At 40.5% G+C, this 17,886-nt stretch overlaps 1 protein-coding gene across 1 annotated transcript in view; it reads left to right on the top strand.

The window, feature by feature from the left end:
* The window catches only part of LOC109937945 (CUGBP Elav-like family member 4), a 447,062-nt gene that overhangs the window by 37,099 nt on the left and 392,077 nt on the right, over positions 1-17,886 (top strand). Inside the window, exon 2 of the mRNA XM_048614051.1 lies at positions 829-911. Coding sequence (XP_048470008.1) covers positions 829-911 — 83 coding nt within the window. The remainder of the gene's footprint in view (positions 1-828; positions 912-17,886) is intronic.

Raw genomic sequence — 17,886 nt, 5'->3', positions numbered from 1 at the left:
GTTTTGATCCTGTATATCACTATATTTCTTTTAAAATATTGGGAGGAATTGATGGATCAGTTGATATGCCAATTCCAACAGTGGTATGCTGGAGTTTATATGAGCATAGAAATTAGGATTAGGCCATTCAGCCCATTGAGTCTGTGCTACCATTTATTAAGATCACAGCTGATCTGTTTGTTTCGAACTCCATGTTCCAATCTAAGCTCAATAAATTTTGATTACCTTGCCTCATAATAATCCACCTCTGCTTTAGAAATATTCAATGACACTACCACCCTCATCTTCTGAGGCAGAGAATTTCAAAGATGTGCAGCATTTCCCCTTGTCTCTGTCCTAAAAACACAACACCAATTCTTGATTCCTCAACCAGTGGCTCCTGGTTCAGGACTCACCCACAGGAGCAAACATCCTTTCTACATCCACATTGTCAAGACCATTCGGGATCTTAGATGCTTCAATGAAATCACCCCTCAGTCTTCTAAATTCCAGTGGAAATAAACCCAGTATGTCCACCCTTTCAAAACAATCTGCTCATTCCATCTCATCTAGTAATCCAAGTTTGCCTGATTGCTTTAGGGGGTCTGGGACAAAATTCTCATATTTGAAAATGAGATTTTTTTTTCCTCTCCCAGGGAATTGTGAATGTGTAGGAAAAGTAGAAGGTCATATGAGATTGCTTTATCTGGTGAACGGGCTTGATGATCTGCTGTAATCTTTTTTTCTCTTTAATCTGTCTTTTATTAAACATTGTGGTCTGATGCAATGAAATTTCAGTTCGATTTTTTTTTTGTTTTTGTTTCTCATACGATCCTTCTGTTCCTCTAGGCTGTGCCTTCCTTACATACTGTGCAAGAGAGTCTGCTATCAAGGCACAGAATGCATTACATGAGCAAAAGACACTGCCTGGGGTAAGTGTGATGTGTTGTTGAATAGATTCATATTACAGTATTTCTTTTTTTTTGAGTTGCTGTTTGTTTTGTTGTCTGAACTGAATGCTGACACTTTTCTTTTTCTGCAAACCAGCTTTTGGTTAACAGACATTAACCAGCTCCATCACTTTGTTTACAGCCGAGTGCTGCACGAATATGTGTTTTCCTGGAGGCTTCATTGTAATTAATGTAAAGTAGACGTCCCTCAGGGATAATTTTAGTCTGGGTAACTGCAGGAGATTATGATTAAAGGGCTGTTTTGAGGCCAACTGCTTCTGCTTTTTATTGGCATTGCAACTTTTCAGTACAACCAATTTGAGACCACTTTAGCATTATATGTACAAAAATATAGCAACAGGTCCTCTTGCTTGTTTGTGGTTCAATTTCAACTCTTGGTCACTTGGTGGCTGGACCAGCTTGTCTACATTTGTATGCCAGTGCATCATCTTGAGTAACAAACAAACTTTCTCAATTTTACCTTAAAGATAGGCACCATTGTAAATATTTCATACTGAGGTGATGGGAGTTTCTTATGTTAGGGGTCATGAATCTTTGGAATTCTCAAGCTTGTAGAGCTGTGGAAGCTTGGTGGCTGAATATATTCAGAACTGAGATAGGTAGATTTTGACTTGATGGGGCTGACGGTGTCAAGATTTAGGGGGGACATGCAGGAACGTGGAGCTGAGGCCAGGATCAGATCATCCAAGGTCATATGAAATGGTGCAGGCAGGCTTGAGGAGCAAATAGCCCTGTTTCTTATGTTTTTATTTTGGGATTGCAATGATTAAATAATTAAGTGAATGATGTGCACATCATCTCAATGTGTTTGGACAAAGTGATGAGACTTCAGTCATTTATTTTTGTACTAATGATGAGAAAAGAAGTTTGAGAACCCATATCTGAAAATTGATCTTACAATCTGGACTGACATTCCTGTGAGCTGCTGAGGGTGTGCAGCACTGTCATCATTCCATCCCTCAAATATGACACCAAAGAACTATCTCCTGTTTTGGTTGATTTTGGAAGGACACGCATAAGCAGTTCTAGTGTCCTACCGGCATTCTGTTTTTCACTTGACGTGCTCAAAGCGGGTTGATTGCCTGGTAATGTGTTCCAGTGCTGGTTGTGGGATCTTGCTTTGCCATGTCTAATATAGCAGTCAAGTCACATCTCAAAGTAGATTTTTTTTGTGAAGTTCTTTTGTGATAGTTCTGAATGATGTGCAAACGTGTGCTGTTTAAGTGCAAGTCTTTTAAGCTTTCCTTTCTATGTTGGCTTAACTGCAGTGTATCCCATTTCGCTATTTTTGAATAGATTTAACCGGGTTAGATTTCCAGGAGGATTCGATTCTGTATATCAGTGGCTTGGTAATTTGTGTACTGGGACACTTCACAATGTAATAATGGAATTAAATGCATTCCAATTGCTTGCAACCCCTGTTCCTGGGAGTTGGAAAAAATGGATGGCTGTTTAATAAAAAGTATTGGTATCTGCTGCTGAAAAGTTCAGCACTGGAAATCTGCTAATCCTCTCTCTTTCCCTATGATATTCCTTAGAACTCAACTTCCGGCCTAATAGCAAAATCAAAAACAGAAATTGCTGGAAAACCTCAGCGGGTCTGGCAGCACTTGTGGAGAGAAATCAGAGCTAACGATTTGGAAACGTCAACTGTGATTTCTGTCCACAGATGCTGCCAGACCTGCTGAGCTTTTCCAACAATTTCTGTTTTTGTTTCTGATTTCCAGCATCTGCAGTTCTTTTGGTTTTTATCTGGCCTAATATCTCCTTATGTGGTTCAGTGTCAAATTTTGTCTGTGAAGCGACTTGGGATGCTTTGCTACATTAAAGGGGGCTGTATAAATGCAAGTTGTTATCGGTTAACAACTATGGATTGAAGTTTACTTTGTGATTTGAAACCCTACTGAGAATGAATGGCCTATTTCTGCTCCTACATCTTATGGTCTAATGGCTTATACCTGACCTCACCCAAGATGAGTGGAAGCCTGTGATTTTCATTTGTGATGCTAACGGCTCTATTTCAAGGCTGTCCATAAACTAATAACCACATACCATTCACTGTCATGCTTGGTTAGTGTTTCTGTATTTTCAAATAAAAGCCTCTGGTGTTGCCAAACCCTTCAACTGTGGCTCAGAAACCCAAGGGCCCAAACCCTTACTCCACAGCCTTGAGCACTAAATCTAGGCTGATGCTCCCATGCATCCCTTGATAGAAGTGCTGGTCTGTCAGAGATACTACCTTTTGGATGGGGTTTTCCACAAAGGTCTGGTCTTACCTGTCGGGGTGGCCAAAGAAGATCCCATGGTGCTATTTTGAAGAATAGTTGGGGTGAGGAGGGAAGTTCACACCATTGTCATTGCAACAGGTATCCTCAAGCAGCACCAGAAAGTAAATAATCCAGTCACTGTTGTTTGTGGGAGCCTGTTTTGTGCAAGTTGGTTGTTGTGATTTCTGCATTACTGCAACAACTACACTGTGAAGACCTTTGGGATGGCCTGGAAATGAAGAAGTCTGCTGTATCTTTTTTCATCATTCCACAAAGCTTAAAATTGTCAAATTGCTCTGTGTCAGCTTGACACTGCTGTTAATATGATGTCCTCCCTTGGTGTCAATTTTACTGAAGTGCTGTCCCTTCAAAAGATTGATCTATACAGGCCACAAGTGGTTTTACATTTCACCTGTTGTGGGTACAGCCAGCCAATTTGGTGACTGTGGTTCTCCAGTTGACCTTCATTGTTAAGAAAGAGTTGGTCAGTGTTCTCAATTCTAATCACTATGGATTAGTTGGCTTTGTAACAGGAAACAAAAAGTAATGGTCGATGGCTGCCCTTGTGAATGGAACGCTGTTTCAAGTGGTGTTCCACAGGGCTCAGTCTTGTTCGTTTCTTATACATTAATAAGTTGGACTTGAATGTGGAGGGCACAATTGGGAAATTTGCAGATGACGGTAAAATTGGCCATGTAGTGGATACTGTAGAGGATAGCTGTTAGCTCCAAAATGATACAGATAGGTTGGTGGAGTGGGCAGGAAAGTGGCAGATGGAGTTCATCTCTGATGAGTATGAGGAAATGCATTTAGGGAGGTCAACGGAATACAGAATAAATGGGAATATACTGAGAGGGCTAGATGAAGTGAGAGATCTTAGTGTAAAAGTTCACAGGCCCCCAAAGGTAGCAGTACAGGTAGATAAGATTGCAAAGAAAGCATATGGAATGGTGTCCTTTATTGCCAGAGATTTTGAATACAAAAGTAGGGACATATTGATGAAACTGTATAAGACACTGATGAGGCGACAACTGGAATACTGTGTGCGATTCTGGTCACCATATTACAGGAAGGATGTAATTGCTGTGGAGAGAGTGCAGAGAAGATTTAATGGAAAGTTGCCAAGGGCTGGAGAATTGTAGCTATGAGAAGAGATTGGAGAGGTTGAGATTGTTTTCCTTGGATCAGAGAAGGCTGAGGGATCACATGGTTGAGGTATATTAAACGGTGAGTGATCAAGATGGAGTTGACAGGAGGAACTTGTTTACCTTGGCGAAGAGTTCAAAAACCAGGGGTCATCCATTCAAGCTCAGCGGCCGAAAGTTTAGATGGGACATGAGGAAAGATTTCATTATGTGAAAGGTGGCGTGTGTCTGGAATTCGCTGGCTGAGTTGATAGTGGAGGCAGACACCCTAAACTCTTTTAAAGGGTACCTGGATCTGCAGCTTAAGTGCTGTAAGCTGCGGGGCTATGGGCTGTGTGCAGGAAGATAGGATTAGAAAGGACACCTGGGTGCCTATGAATTGGCATGGACAAGATGCGCGAAATGGCCCCCTTCTGTGCTGTATCATTTCTGTGATTCTGTCTGTGGAAAATTTTTGTTGGTGTGTGTATGTGTATATAGACATTATTGAAGATTGCCTGCTATTTCTGCTCTGACCAAGTATCTTGCTGATACCAGTGGGCAAATACATGAAATAATCAGCGGAAATGATTCACCTAAACAGGGACTTAAATTTATGAAACATATAGAATTAGATGCTGTTTCATTTTAACATACTATTTTGCCAAGGCCTTGGGCGAATCTGCAGATGCAGGATCCCTTGACTGTACATGTGAAGATATTAGAACTTAATACTTATATTGATTTGCAGTTATGAATTGGGGGCTGTATTACAAATTACTCCTCTTCCTGCCCCCACTCCTTCCCAAGATAAACACACTGAATGCCATTTTGACTCAGTTGCCACCTTAAAACAGAAGTTAAGATTCTTGCATGTGCCAGTGGAAAAACTAACACTTCTTTGCTACTCCTGGTTTTGCAGATCACCTTGAGAATCTCTATTGGACTGTGCTCAGTCCTGCCCCAATCCCCCACTTTCCATTCACTTTCCCTTACCATTCGGAACCTACTTGAGATCTGTTATTGAGAGGTGCAATGTGATGGAGAACCAGTCAATGGACTTCCTCTGGATGCCCAATTAACTCCTACAATTTGCTGAAATTACACAGATTTTAGACTCTGACATCTGCATTCTTAGCATGTTGCAGATTTTGAAAGCAAATTTGTGCCATGAATTTCTGGCCTAATGTATCTGTCTCACTGAGAGGTATATGGTGCTCCTAGACCTCTGTGACCATGGGCTGCCATGCCCTGGAAAAGTACATGATCAGGGATGATTGCAGTAGGATAAACAGATATTATGGAAATTAGCTTGGTATCATGTTGAAGGAAGATGGGGAACATTTTTCTGTGCCAGGCAAATGACCGCATCAGGTCTATGGAGGGACAAACTTGATTGGCTGAATAATTTTTTCCTAATTTCATGTTTTCTTATGTTTGCTGTCCGAGACGTGTCCACTTGTGTCAGAAGGAGAAAATTCTCACATGTTGGCCGCTGAAATTTTCAGGTGTAGACTCGTTGTCAGAGCCCTGGACCATTATTTGTATGTTTTACAGGGGCCAATGGATATGGTGTGTTTTCTGTTTTTTAAAATCACTGTCACACTTGTCAGAAGGCAAAAATGACAAAGTATAGATTTTCAACCTCTCGTCTGACCTACCTCTTGTCTTGTGTCCCACAGTCAGTATGTTATTATACCTTTTCTGCATGCTAGGATACAGTGATGATGTCAGGAACATGTCTATTAAAGGTGTACTGCCGTCCTGACCTTGAGACGTTACACAATCCCAAGCAATGTATCAAGCAGAAAGCTGACAAAGTATACTATTGGGCAGTTGTGGGATTTGAACCATGAACGTAACCTTCTCACACACCAAGTCAACCTGAGCTTAGTAGGTTGCACACTCCCTTCTACGTTACGCCAGGGCTTGAGTACTGCAATGCAGGTTGAAGTTCAGTAAAGAGAGAGTGCTACACAATTGAAAGTGCCATCTTTCAGATAGGATGCAAAAGCAAAGGCCTCAGATGGACATAAAGATCCCGTGGCACAAATTCGCAGAACAGGGGCAAGGTTATTATTGTAATATTAGCTTTATTGTAATATTTATTCTTGGTATGAACATGACAATAAGAAAAAGTACCTAAACATTATCATGTTTTGGTGGGAGCTCGAAGGGCATAAAATAGCAATTGCATTTCTTGCATTACAACAATGACTACACCTCAAAAACAATGAATTGGTTGTAAAGTGCTTTGGGACCTCTCGTGAGAGGTCCTATAATATTGCAAGTCTTCTCTTCCATCACACCATTCCCAACATCTAACACCTCTAAAACAAATGTTCTGAATATCTAAAATCTGTCTCCTAAGTGTTCAGTTTTCTCATACAGCCCCATTTTGAACCAGCTCTTAGCCTGTGAACAGTGAATGATTTTTAGGTTAAACATGTTTTTTCCATTGCAGAGGATCATCCCAGAGAGTTTATCTGGGTGCCTGAAGGAACTTTCAAATGTCCTTTAATTATTTCTTATAAATATACTCAGACACTGCCTGATATAAAGCACCACTGGAGGCTCTGAGATGGCCTTTGCAGCTTTTGGAAATGCACATCATTCCGTGACATACTCAAACCTTTAAAATGATGAGAATTTTAGAGTTGAGATATGATTCAAGTTGTTGTGATATTTCAGATGTGGGAGTCTAATCGCCCTTGAAACATTGGTCTGAGTAGAAAATGGGATAATGGCTTCATGTTCACAGCAACCATTGAATTCCTGTTGGTGGCCTCAGGAAAGTACACCTCATCTATGTTATCCACTGCAGAGGCAATTAGTATCCACAGATCCAGCGAAAGGCTTTCACTTCATTTCTTGGCCAGTGTAGTGAAGTCATAGGTCATTGGCAAATCTGCCAAGCTGCTTACTGTTAACAGTAAGTCTTGACAAGTCAAAGTAGGCTCTTTTCCAGGGCTATCCCTCATTTTAGAAGGGCTGTATTTTCCTGCTGAAAATGCATGGGAACAGTCTTATTCTTTTTATTGACAAACAAAGACCTAATGTAGCTACCTGATTTGAAATGATCCACAATTGTCTCAGTGCATAAGACCATAAGGAATAGGAACAGAATTAGGCCTGGAACACTCCACAACGTAATAATGGAATTAAATGCATTCCAACTGCTTGCAACCCCTCTTCCTGTTTTCCGTGTCAGGCCCCAGGAAAATGTTGATAATGGAAACTGCATCATAATTGACTGTGCAAATGGGATTTGGAAAAATGGATGCCTGCAAAAAAAAAATTAGTTCCTGCTGCCAAGAAGCTCAGTGCTGGAAATCTCCTAATCTTCTCTTTCTCTGAGATACTCCTTAACACCAAACTTTTAGCCTAATATCTCTTTGAGACCATAGGAAGAGGTGTAGGCCTTTCAGTAGGATCATGGCTGATTTGGTATTCCTCACATTCACTTTCCTGCCCTTTCCCCATAACCTTTGATTCCCCTATGAATGAAAATTTATCTGTCTCAACCTTAAATATTCACAAGGACTCTGCCCCCTCTGCAATGAATTCCAAAGACTCTTAACCCTCTGAGAGAGGAAATTTCTCCTCACCTCAGTCTTAAATTCGTGCCCTTAATTCTGAGACTATGCCCTCCGGTCCTAGACTATCCCATGAGGGGAAACATCCTCTCAACATTTACCCTGAGAGGCTCCTTTAAAATCCTATGTGTTTCAATTCAATCACTCTCATTCTTTTAAAATCCAGTGAGTAGGGTCCCCTACATGTTTAGCCTTTGCTTATAAGACAATCCCTCCTTACTGGGGATCGAAGGCAGTCCTTTTGTAGACAGTTGAATCCTGAAAATTCAAAATTTAGGAAATGAAGATACTTTAGTAAAGAATTCTGATTGAATTGCCATGTCCAGAGCTTAGAGGAGAAGTTGTGAATTGCTGATCTCTGTGTTGCATTGAATCAGTGCTGATTCTCAACACATGCAGAAAGCTCTGGATGAAAATATATTTTATGCAGAGAATGATCTAATGTCCAAAATGAGTAGTTGTTTTGGGTGAAATTCAGTAGTGGACCGGTCTTGTTTAATGTGCAGGGAATTTATAAATGGGTATCATTTTTATAATTTGAATTCAGCGGGAGGCATTGGGAAGAGGCCAGGGTGTGTGTGGGAGAGCTCGGATACTGTGACATTCGGTGAGGATCAAGAATACATGTTTAGTTGTCTCCCACTGTGCTCCAACAGCTGGCGCTAGGCTATGTGGGCATGACTGAGCCTACAGGCTGTTGACAGATTGTGGTAACCATGAGTCATACTCATGTGAATGACAAACTGCTCATGGATAAGCACGCACAAGAATCTTTATCTCAGTGGCGTTAAATGATCAGTTCCTTTTTGGGATTTTGCTATTTTGGGACATATAGAATGATTCTCAGCACCATTTCTCTTTAAGGGGTCAAGCAGCTTTTTAACTTTAATGCCTTTCATATTTTCTTTGGTAAATTGTTCTTTGTTTTGTTATATAACAGTAAGTGTTGACACTGTTGAGTGGGTCCAAGGAATTACTGAGCCAAGCAACATAAGGGAGCTCAATAATCATTCATGTTTTACTTATTAAACCCAATAAAATGATGTTCTTAAGGTATATTGTTTATAAGGTTCTCAATAATGAAGGGATGAAAGGAAAACAACAAGATTTATTGTGGTCGAAAAGGCTATCAGTTAAACCTAATACTCTTAATATTTCTCAATAATTCCTTCTTGGACATACTGACTTTCATATCTAAACAGGTCTAACATTTCTTGATTACGGGACCTATTAAGTCAAATCATATTATTATCAATCATTATGTTATTACATTATATCATCATTATTGCTTGTCACTTTATCTTATGGCCATGACTTGGATCTAACCAGGTGCCTAATGACGGCATTGTTGTGGCTCATCTTATTGTTCCTGGAATCATACATATTGTAGCACCAAAGACCATTCAGCCCGTCTTGTTCTGTGCCATGCTGACTGTTCAACTTCAATCCCACTTTCCTGTCTTTTTCCGATGATGAAACACTTTCAAATTTTCAAACAGATGTGTGATTTGAAATGTGTTTACATTCCGCTGAAATGCATTCCAGCCATTTCATACAATTGTACAACACTGAAGAAGGCTGTTATGCCTCTGCTGACTATTAAATCTACTTCAGGCAACACAATCTGGATCAAAAAATAGTTTTCACATGTTGCCTCTGGATCTTTTAGCCTAAAATGTCCTCATGTGGCATGGTGTTAAACATTGTTTGATAGCACTCCTTTGAAGCAGATTGGAATGTTTAACTAAGTTAGAGATGCTATATAAATATAAGTTCTTGTTATTAACTGTTAGTTATTTCATTGTCGCTTGATGCATCATGTTGAGTATTAAAATGGTTGCGTTGTTCACCTTCATAACAAGCATACTTCAAAGCCATCCAATATGTGTGAAGAGTTTGGAATAGTCTTATGTACGTAATGAGGGCAATGTAAGTTACTGGTCCCAACACTATTGTGCAATGTTTGTTCAAAAGAAACCTCAATTATTTGGCAAGTGGATAAAACAAAGGGTTAAAAAAGGAAAGAAAGGACATACATTGTTACAGGACCTTTTATGATCCTAGGATGTCCCAAAACACTTTACAGCGAATGAAGTATGTTTGAAATGTGGTCACGGCTGTAATGAAGGAAACATGACAGCCAATCTGTGCACAAGCTCCCACAAACAGCAACATAATAATGACCAGATAAATTTATCTTGGTGATGTTGGTTGGGGGATAAATATTGGCCAGGACACTGAGGATGATTTTCCACCATCGCTGAGTAAAGTGCCAGTAGAGTCTCTTACATCTAATGGAGCGAGATAAAACAGGATCTTGGTTTAACATTGTACCCAAAAGATAGCACTGCAGATTGCCTTCAATACTGCAAGCAAATGTTGCCTGGATTTTTGTACTTAAGAACTTCTGGAGTGGGATAGGAGCCCACAATCTTTTTGACTCAGAGGTGAGATTGCTACCAACTGAGCCACAGCTGACATTCTCCCTGCCCCCCCTTTATTACAGGTGCTGATTAACATTCCACTGTAGAGCTGCTGTTCCTGTTCCATTATGAACTGAGCAACTGTGCTTTCAGAAGAAAATAAACTGGAAAAATCAATTAAATGAGTGATTTTGTTTCGCATTACTTTTTTAATTTTAAAATGAGACACTGTTCTTCCAACAGTGACTACTGGTGACAGCATTGGGACAAATGGGTCTGGGAGAATTATGATAGTTGACTATTTAACAGATGATTTAATAGATTAATATACATGATGCGATTGCTGAGGCTCGAGAGGTTAATAACCATCATTACTCATAATTCATTTGCTTCAATGTACTGGACTTAGCAACTCCTACACAAGGCCTGAGGGATGAAATCTTCACACACTATTTAGGTTTGACTACTTCCCTAAAAAAATGTAATGGAAGTAAACAAGAAAACATTGATACAGTTCATTCAAACTTTTCATGGTCCTTTTCTTTGGGGAAAACTTGGTGCTCAGAGCCATTCAATGTTCAAATGCCCTTGTTCTAATCCAGTTCACAATATGGAATGAAAATTTTCTCTCTCCCCTGGCTGTTGAGATCCAAAGTGACCTGTTTCTGATAAGTTGTGTTTTCGCAATACAGCCCACATCTCAGACACAAATGGTAACTTGCCTCTGGTGGAGGAGCGACCCGCAAAAGAGTTGGAGTTAGAGTTTTTCCCAGGTTGTGGTGAAGGGCATCAATCTGAAATGTTCACTCTGTTGCTCCTCACTGATGCCCACTGCACCTGCAATGTTTTCCCCACTGCTTTCAGTTCTTATTTCAGTTCTGCAGCTGCCAGAATGATTTGCATTTGTACTAAGGATTTTTTTGCTCTGAGTTAGGGCAGAGTGGAGGGAGTTCTGTTCTCCATCTGAGAGTGCTCAGACTGACTTGAGAATGGCTGATTCTAATACCATACAACTCAAGGGGAAGAAAAGCCAATTGGTAACTCTGCGATATCTAGAGAAGCTGAGATTGTGCTCCTTGAAGCGGAGAAGGTTAAAGGGATCAAAATAGAAATTGCCGGAAAAAGTCAGCAGGTCTGACAGCCGCCATGGAGACAAAGTAGAATTTACATTTTGGGTGCAGTGAACTTTTTTCAGAATAGGTTTTCAGAGTAACAAAAAGATTAAGGGCTGTGGAAGAATGCTTTCATAGAACTGGCACAGTAATAATGGACTGAATGGCCTCCCTACATTGTGTTCTTAATGAGCAAACCAATCAAAGAATAAGAAATGTCTTGAGATACTGTCTGCAGCTTTCCACAACCTCTGCCTAAACAGGATTCAAGTTAAAATGATAGTAACTGCAGTTGTACTGTCAAGATCGGTGTATTTTCATACTCCAATCCTATGCCCTGGAACTGTCTCCCTTGGTAATACGCTCCACACCTTTAAAAGCCCCCTTGATAGTTGCTCTTGTACTCATTGATCTGTCTCTAACTTCACTCATATCTCCTCCTCAATGTCCATGTTCCACGTATAAAAGGACTTTGAGATTTACTTTCTGCTTGAAAGCTACTTGTAAAGATATATCTTCGTTGCTTTTGGAAAGCTGGAATTCTTTTCATTCAGTGAAATAGACTCCAAAATTGGAATTACAAATTGGGTTTTAAATGTGTTTTTTCACATCTCCTAGGAGAGTACTTGATTCTAGGTGCGTAGGGGGTGTCTGCATTTTGATGCTTGAGGTGTGCAATTGTGTAGGATGGGTGAGATGGACCAGTTTGCCTGCTGTTGTCTGCTACAGCTATTTAAAAGCAAAGTGCTTCAGATGCTGGAGATCTGAAACAAAACAGAAAGTGCTGGAGGGGCTCAGCAGGTCAGGTGGCATCAGTGGAGAGAGAAAGATAAAGTGAACATTTTGAGTTTGATATGACTCTTCTTTGGTTCTGAAGAAGAGCCATATCAGACTCAAAATGTTAAACTTTGTTTGTATTGAAACCATCGTTGATATTTTTAGTCAGACTGTGCAGCTATATTCTGTAATGTGTCTGGGGCAGATGAGGTGTGAATCTGCACTTTCTAACCCAAAAGTAGAGACACTACCACTGCCTCACAAGATACCACTGTAGATACTTTTCTAATCAACCTGTTCAGAGATATTAAGACATACCTCTAGAGCAGGTAGGACTTGAACCCAGGACACATGGCTCAGAGATAGTGATACTTCCACTGTGCCACAAGAGCCTTCTTGCTACAATAGGATGTTTGTTTGTTGATATTTTCTAATCAACCTGTTCAGAGATATTATTCTGCACCTCTGGAGCAAGTAGGACTTGAATCATGAACTGGTGCCAAAAGAATTGAGGATACCCAAGGTTCAAGTTTGTAAAGACCAGTGGAAGGATTTACCTGATATTCTACATCTATTCACACTCCAATGAATTGATTAAATGGGTAGTTGTCAAATCAGGACTGCTCACAGCTGAAATTAGTTTCGAATACAACTTGATGTCAGTTAACAGTGACCTTAATTCAACCAGACTCCTATCTCAATCGATTCCCAATGAGGAATTTTTAAATGCTTGAGTTTAATTTTGGCTGACCAGTAGCTCGGCTCTGTGCCACAGGGAATTGGAATTTCAAACAAGATGGAACTATTGATGAAGTGTCATTGCACAATGACCCTCTTGTAATAATATAAAGTACTGCAAATGCTGTACTTCCTTTTCAGAAAGCAACATCTCCTTAATTCTGTTCCCTCATAATGCTTTTGATTTGCACCAGACCCAGGGAGCAGTTGTTCTTTGTGAACCTGGACCATAAATGCTAACAGGCTGTTCAACTGTGGGGGACATCACAGCTGACATCAGGCACATACAAGTTCCAGTAGTCCTTGGCAGTGATCAGCAGCAGGAACTCTGGCTAGTGTTTCCCAAAGTTGTCGCCTTCCCATGGCAGGCACTGATTGCAATAGCCTTACTGTTAGCCAACTGAGATTGGCTAAATCTACACAGATGGGCAATGGAACCTGGGCATCTTGTGAGCTTGGTTCAGTTCTACAACGTTGGGCACCAGTAAAGAAAGATTGAAGTGGAGTAGTGATACGCACGGCTAGAAGTGTAGGAGGGTTCACCGATTTGACCCCGTTCTTTGTAACTTGTTAAGTGTCTTAGAAAAATGCATAAAATGATGCCCTGAGCCATTTGAGTGATTTGATTTGATTTATTATTGTCACACGTACCGAGATACAGTGAAAAGTATTGTTTTGTGTGCTAATCAGACAAGGCAAACTTTACATAAATACATCAGAGTTATAGAACAGAATACAAAATACAGTGTTACAGCTACAGAGAAGGTGCAGAGAAAGATCAACTCTATATATGAGGGATCCATTCATGAGTCTGATAACAGCAGGGAAGGAACCATTCTTAAATCTGTTGGTACGTGTTTTCAAACTTTGGTACCTTCTGCCCAACGGAAGAGGGTGGAAGAGAGTATAACCAGGGTGGGAAGGATATTTGATTATGTTGACTGCTTTCCTGAGGCAGCGGGAAGTTTAGATGGAGCCAATGGCAGGAAGGCTGGTTTTCCTGAGGGACCGGGCTGCGTTCACAACTTTCTGTAATTTGTTCCGTTCTTGGGCAGAGCAGTTGCCAAACCAAGCTGTGATCCATCCAGATAAGATGCTTTCTATGGTATATCTATAAAAATTCTTAAGAGTCACCGTGGGGTTGCCAAATTTCCTTAGCATTCTGAGGAAGTAGAGGTGTTGGTGTGCATAGTATTTCATTTTTAAATTCTTAGGAGGTAAGAATTGTTGAGAAGATGATAGATTTCTGCATGAGTGAAGAAATTTGGGAGATTTGCGTGGCACCAGAGATTGTCGGTACTGAATTAGCTCTGACGTGGGTTTCACTTTAGAGACGCAGGGCATACCAATCAAAAGCTTTCTCTAACACCCACATTCTGTGACACCATGTGTAAGTTGTATTCCTTTCTGCGTCTGCCTTTTTATTCTGGAATTATAGACAATGGAAAGTTCCTTCCTAACAACACAATAGATGAACATTCCGTGGGCTGCAGTGGTTCAAAATGAAAGCTCAGCCCCACTTTCTCAATGTGCAACTAGGGATGAATAATAAATACTAGCCTTGCTATTGATGCCCCCATCAAAAGAAAAGATGAATAATGGTTTCTGTCAGACTTTGATGCCTCTTTATATACAGTGGACAAATAAGAAAATCAATTTGCAGCATGTGAATATGAGAGAATCTTCACAAGTGGTTATCAGGTAGCGGGGAGTGTGCTGTCAGTCTTTTCATCCTTTGGCTCAGTGGTATTCAAACAAATTAACAAGCAAAATTGGGAACTCGACATTAGCACAGACCTGGAATTGAACCTGTGACCTTTCTGGTCAATGTGGCTCAACTAATCAGCTGGGGAAGAGTCACTGGACCCGAAATGTTAACTCTGGTTTTTCTTCACAGATGCTGCCAGACCTGCTGAGCTTTTCCAGCAACTTCCGTTACTGTTCAGCTAATCACAGCGTTGACCTAACAAAACCTTCAGTGGAGCCCTGATATTGTCAGTCATCACACAACAGCTATTTGATTTTCAACTGGGATAATCTTTTTTTTAAAGGTCAGAATGCAGGCATTCTGTTAGGTAACAAATGAATTATCAAAATTAAGTGATTGAATTAATTGGCTAGATGACGGACTGCCACTGATATTAAAAAGCCAATCAGTTAAAATCGTGTCGCATTATTCAAAGTTCTGCGATGTAGGATTTATTGTTCAGGCTAGAAATCTGTAAAAATGGTCTTTTACTCTGGCAGTGACAGACTGGAGAATACATATCCCTGTCAGGTCTTGACATGGAGGGAGTGGGCTCAATGTCAGGGTACCTGATACCAGGGATGCCATGACCTTTGGCCTCTTGGAAGATCAAGACCTCAATTTGGGTGGCTCCACCTTGTAGGAGAAAAATATTGCTCCTTCGCTACTGGAACTGGAGTGAGGGGGATCCTGGAGATGGTGGGGGGAATGGCTGGAACCTCCAGGCTGTGACCTGAAGTTTCAGATAGGACAGGGACATGGAATTTGAGGACAATTATTTGGCCCATCTTTCGTGAAATACCACAATATTTCCAGTGACTATTTCAGAAATTGCCAGTGTTTAACTGAAACAATCAGTCAATCTTCCAGCCTGTGGACACGAGACAGACATTCCTATATCATAGGAACACAAGCAGGCCATTCAGCCCATTGAACTTTGCCCACTATTCCATAGAATAGTTATTGATGCGGCAGTCTTGCAGTGTTGCTGTCTTTCCCTGAGCCCACATGCTGTGAATTGGACTAAGAAGGACTTTGTCTTAATTTGTATTTGTTTTTTCTTATCTATGCCTTCTGTTATTAATATAGACGCTGTGGTATGGTGAGTTAAACACTTTGCACTGTACTTGTATTGTAAAAAATAGAAGTGATAATAAATGACTGTTCTATTCAATATGAACATGGCTCATCAAAGGTTTTCACTGCCTTTTACTCATCTCCAGCCCTACGACTTTACGTGCCGCTAGTCATCATAATCTCTCATTTCCACCTTAATCATGCTCAAAGACTGACCCTCTACACAGCTCCCTGTGATAGATAATTCCAAAGGTTTATAACCCTCTGAGTAAAATAATTTCTGTTCATTTTCAACTTACGTGGCATCCCTCTTAATTTTAAATTGTGCCCCTTGGTTTTAGGCCTCAACCAGGGGAAGCATCCTACCTCCATCTACCCTGTCTATCCTTTCAAGTAAATTGCATTAGCACTTTAGCTGACTGCTCACCAATACGGCCCTGTCAAGCCATCAAGCTCACCAGTCCTAGCAATTAATTCCAAGATTACATCCACCCTTTTCGAAACATTTCTCATTCTGTGAAGAGAGGGACTGTTATCTGCTCATTTCCAGCCCTTGAAAGATTAAAGGACAGAAGTTTAGAATTGGGCACTGTCTGGGGGCTTTTTGATTAAGTGATTACTAAGAATGACCTGTAATTGGCTCTTCTGTGGATGATGGAGAGAACCTTGAGCAGTGACTGATCAAAAGGAGCTGACCTTGGTGCTGATCTGAGGAAGCTGGGTGAAGGTTTAATTTGTTTGAAAGACTAACACAAGTCAGGTGTAAAAGGCAGGATAAATTTTACTGTGAAGGTCAATAGTTTCCACTCCCTTTCAAGTATGCGATTATCCTTTTTATGGACTTAATTAGTTTCATGAATATTTGGGTTGAAAGGGCACCCATTTATGGATCTGTGTGCTCTCCTATCCAGCTATAGCTTTATTATTCATGCTCCCTATCTGTTTAGCAACTTGTCTCTGTGTTTATCAATTTCTTAAGACCAAAGGAATGGTGCCTGGCTCTCAATTAAGCCACAGAAAGATGTTCTTTAGAGGGTACAGTCAGGAATGGGGTAACAACCTGGGGCAGGGATGATCTAAGAGATAGCAAGAACTGCAGATGCTGGAGTTAGAGATAACTAAGTGTGGAGCTGGAAGAACACAGCAGGCCAGGGACATTTCGGGTCAGGACTCTTCTTCAGAAAAATGATCTATATTAGCAGGGATGATCTATATTAGATTGTTTTGGGCTGGGAATTCTGGCTTAGAATTCTCTTCCACATCCTCACTTTTTTCCTGCTCTGGCACAAAGTTAAAACAGTAGTTGCACTCTAGTGCCATTATCAGATTCCAATGTCTCTACTTAAAAATAAAGGACATGTGTGGTTACCAATGGGTGTCCCTCTTGCCTCTCAAGAAACAATTTATGATCAAAGCCTGCAGGTTCGGTCTGGGACTTAGACAGTTGAGTCCCATATGCGTGATTTTAACTGCCTATCCAGTTTCTTCTGAGCTGGGTAAGGTTAAAATGTTCCCTCAAGTCAATAACATCAAGTCTATATCACTGGATTTTTGAATGTTTTTTAATATTTTTATTGGTGACCAGGAAAAGTTAAAGGATAGACAAGTTAAAGCATATTACAGCATTGTCAGGTTGGTTAACAGACCAATATCCAAGTTTTGGTATATGCTTGAAAAGACTTTTACGAATTTACAGGGATTCTACTGTAAACCTTTAGTTTAGCACAAACACCAGTTCTGAAGAAGAGTCATACTGGATGCAAAATGATAACTGTTTCTCTCTCTACAGATACTGCCAGACCTGCTGAGTTTCTCCAGCATTGTGTGTATTTTGTTTCAAATTTCCAGCACCTGCAGTAGTTTGCTTCAATTTATACCAGTTCACACTTTTGTCTTCTGGATCCTTTCCCTGGCCAGAAGCTGTATACACACACACACACACACACACACACACAGACACACAGACACATACAACACATACACAGACACACACACATGCATGCAACACATACTTGCATTCAACGCATGCAACACACACACACACACACACACACACACACACACACACACACACA

Source organism: Rhincodon typus, chromosome 29 (genome assembly GCF_021869965.1).
Source record: "Rhincodon typus isolate 14 chromosome 29, sRhiTyp1.1, whole genome shotgun sequence".
In the NCBI taxonomy this organism is placed as follows: Eukaryota; Metazoa; Chordata; class Chondrichthyes; order Orectolobiformes; family Rhincodontidae; genus Rhincodon; species Rhincodon typus.
The sequence above is the reverse complement of the archived record's forward strand: the minus strand, read 5'-3'. Positions and strand labels throughout refer to the sequence as shown.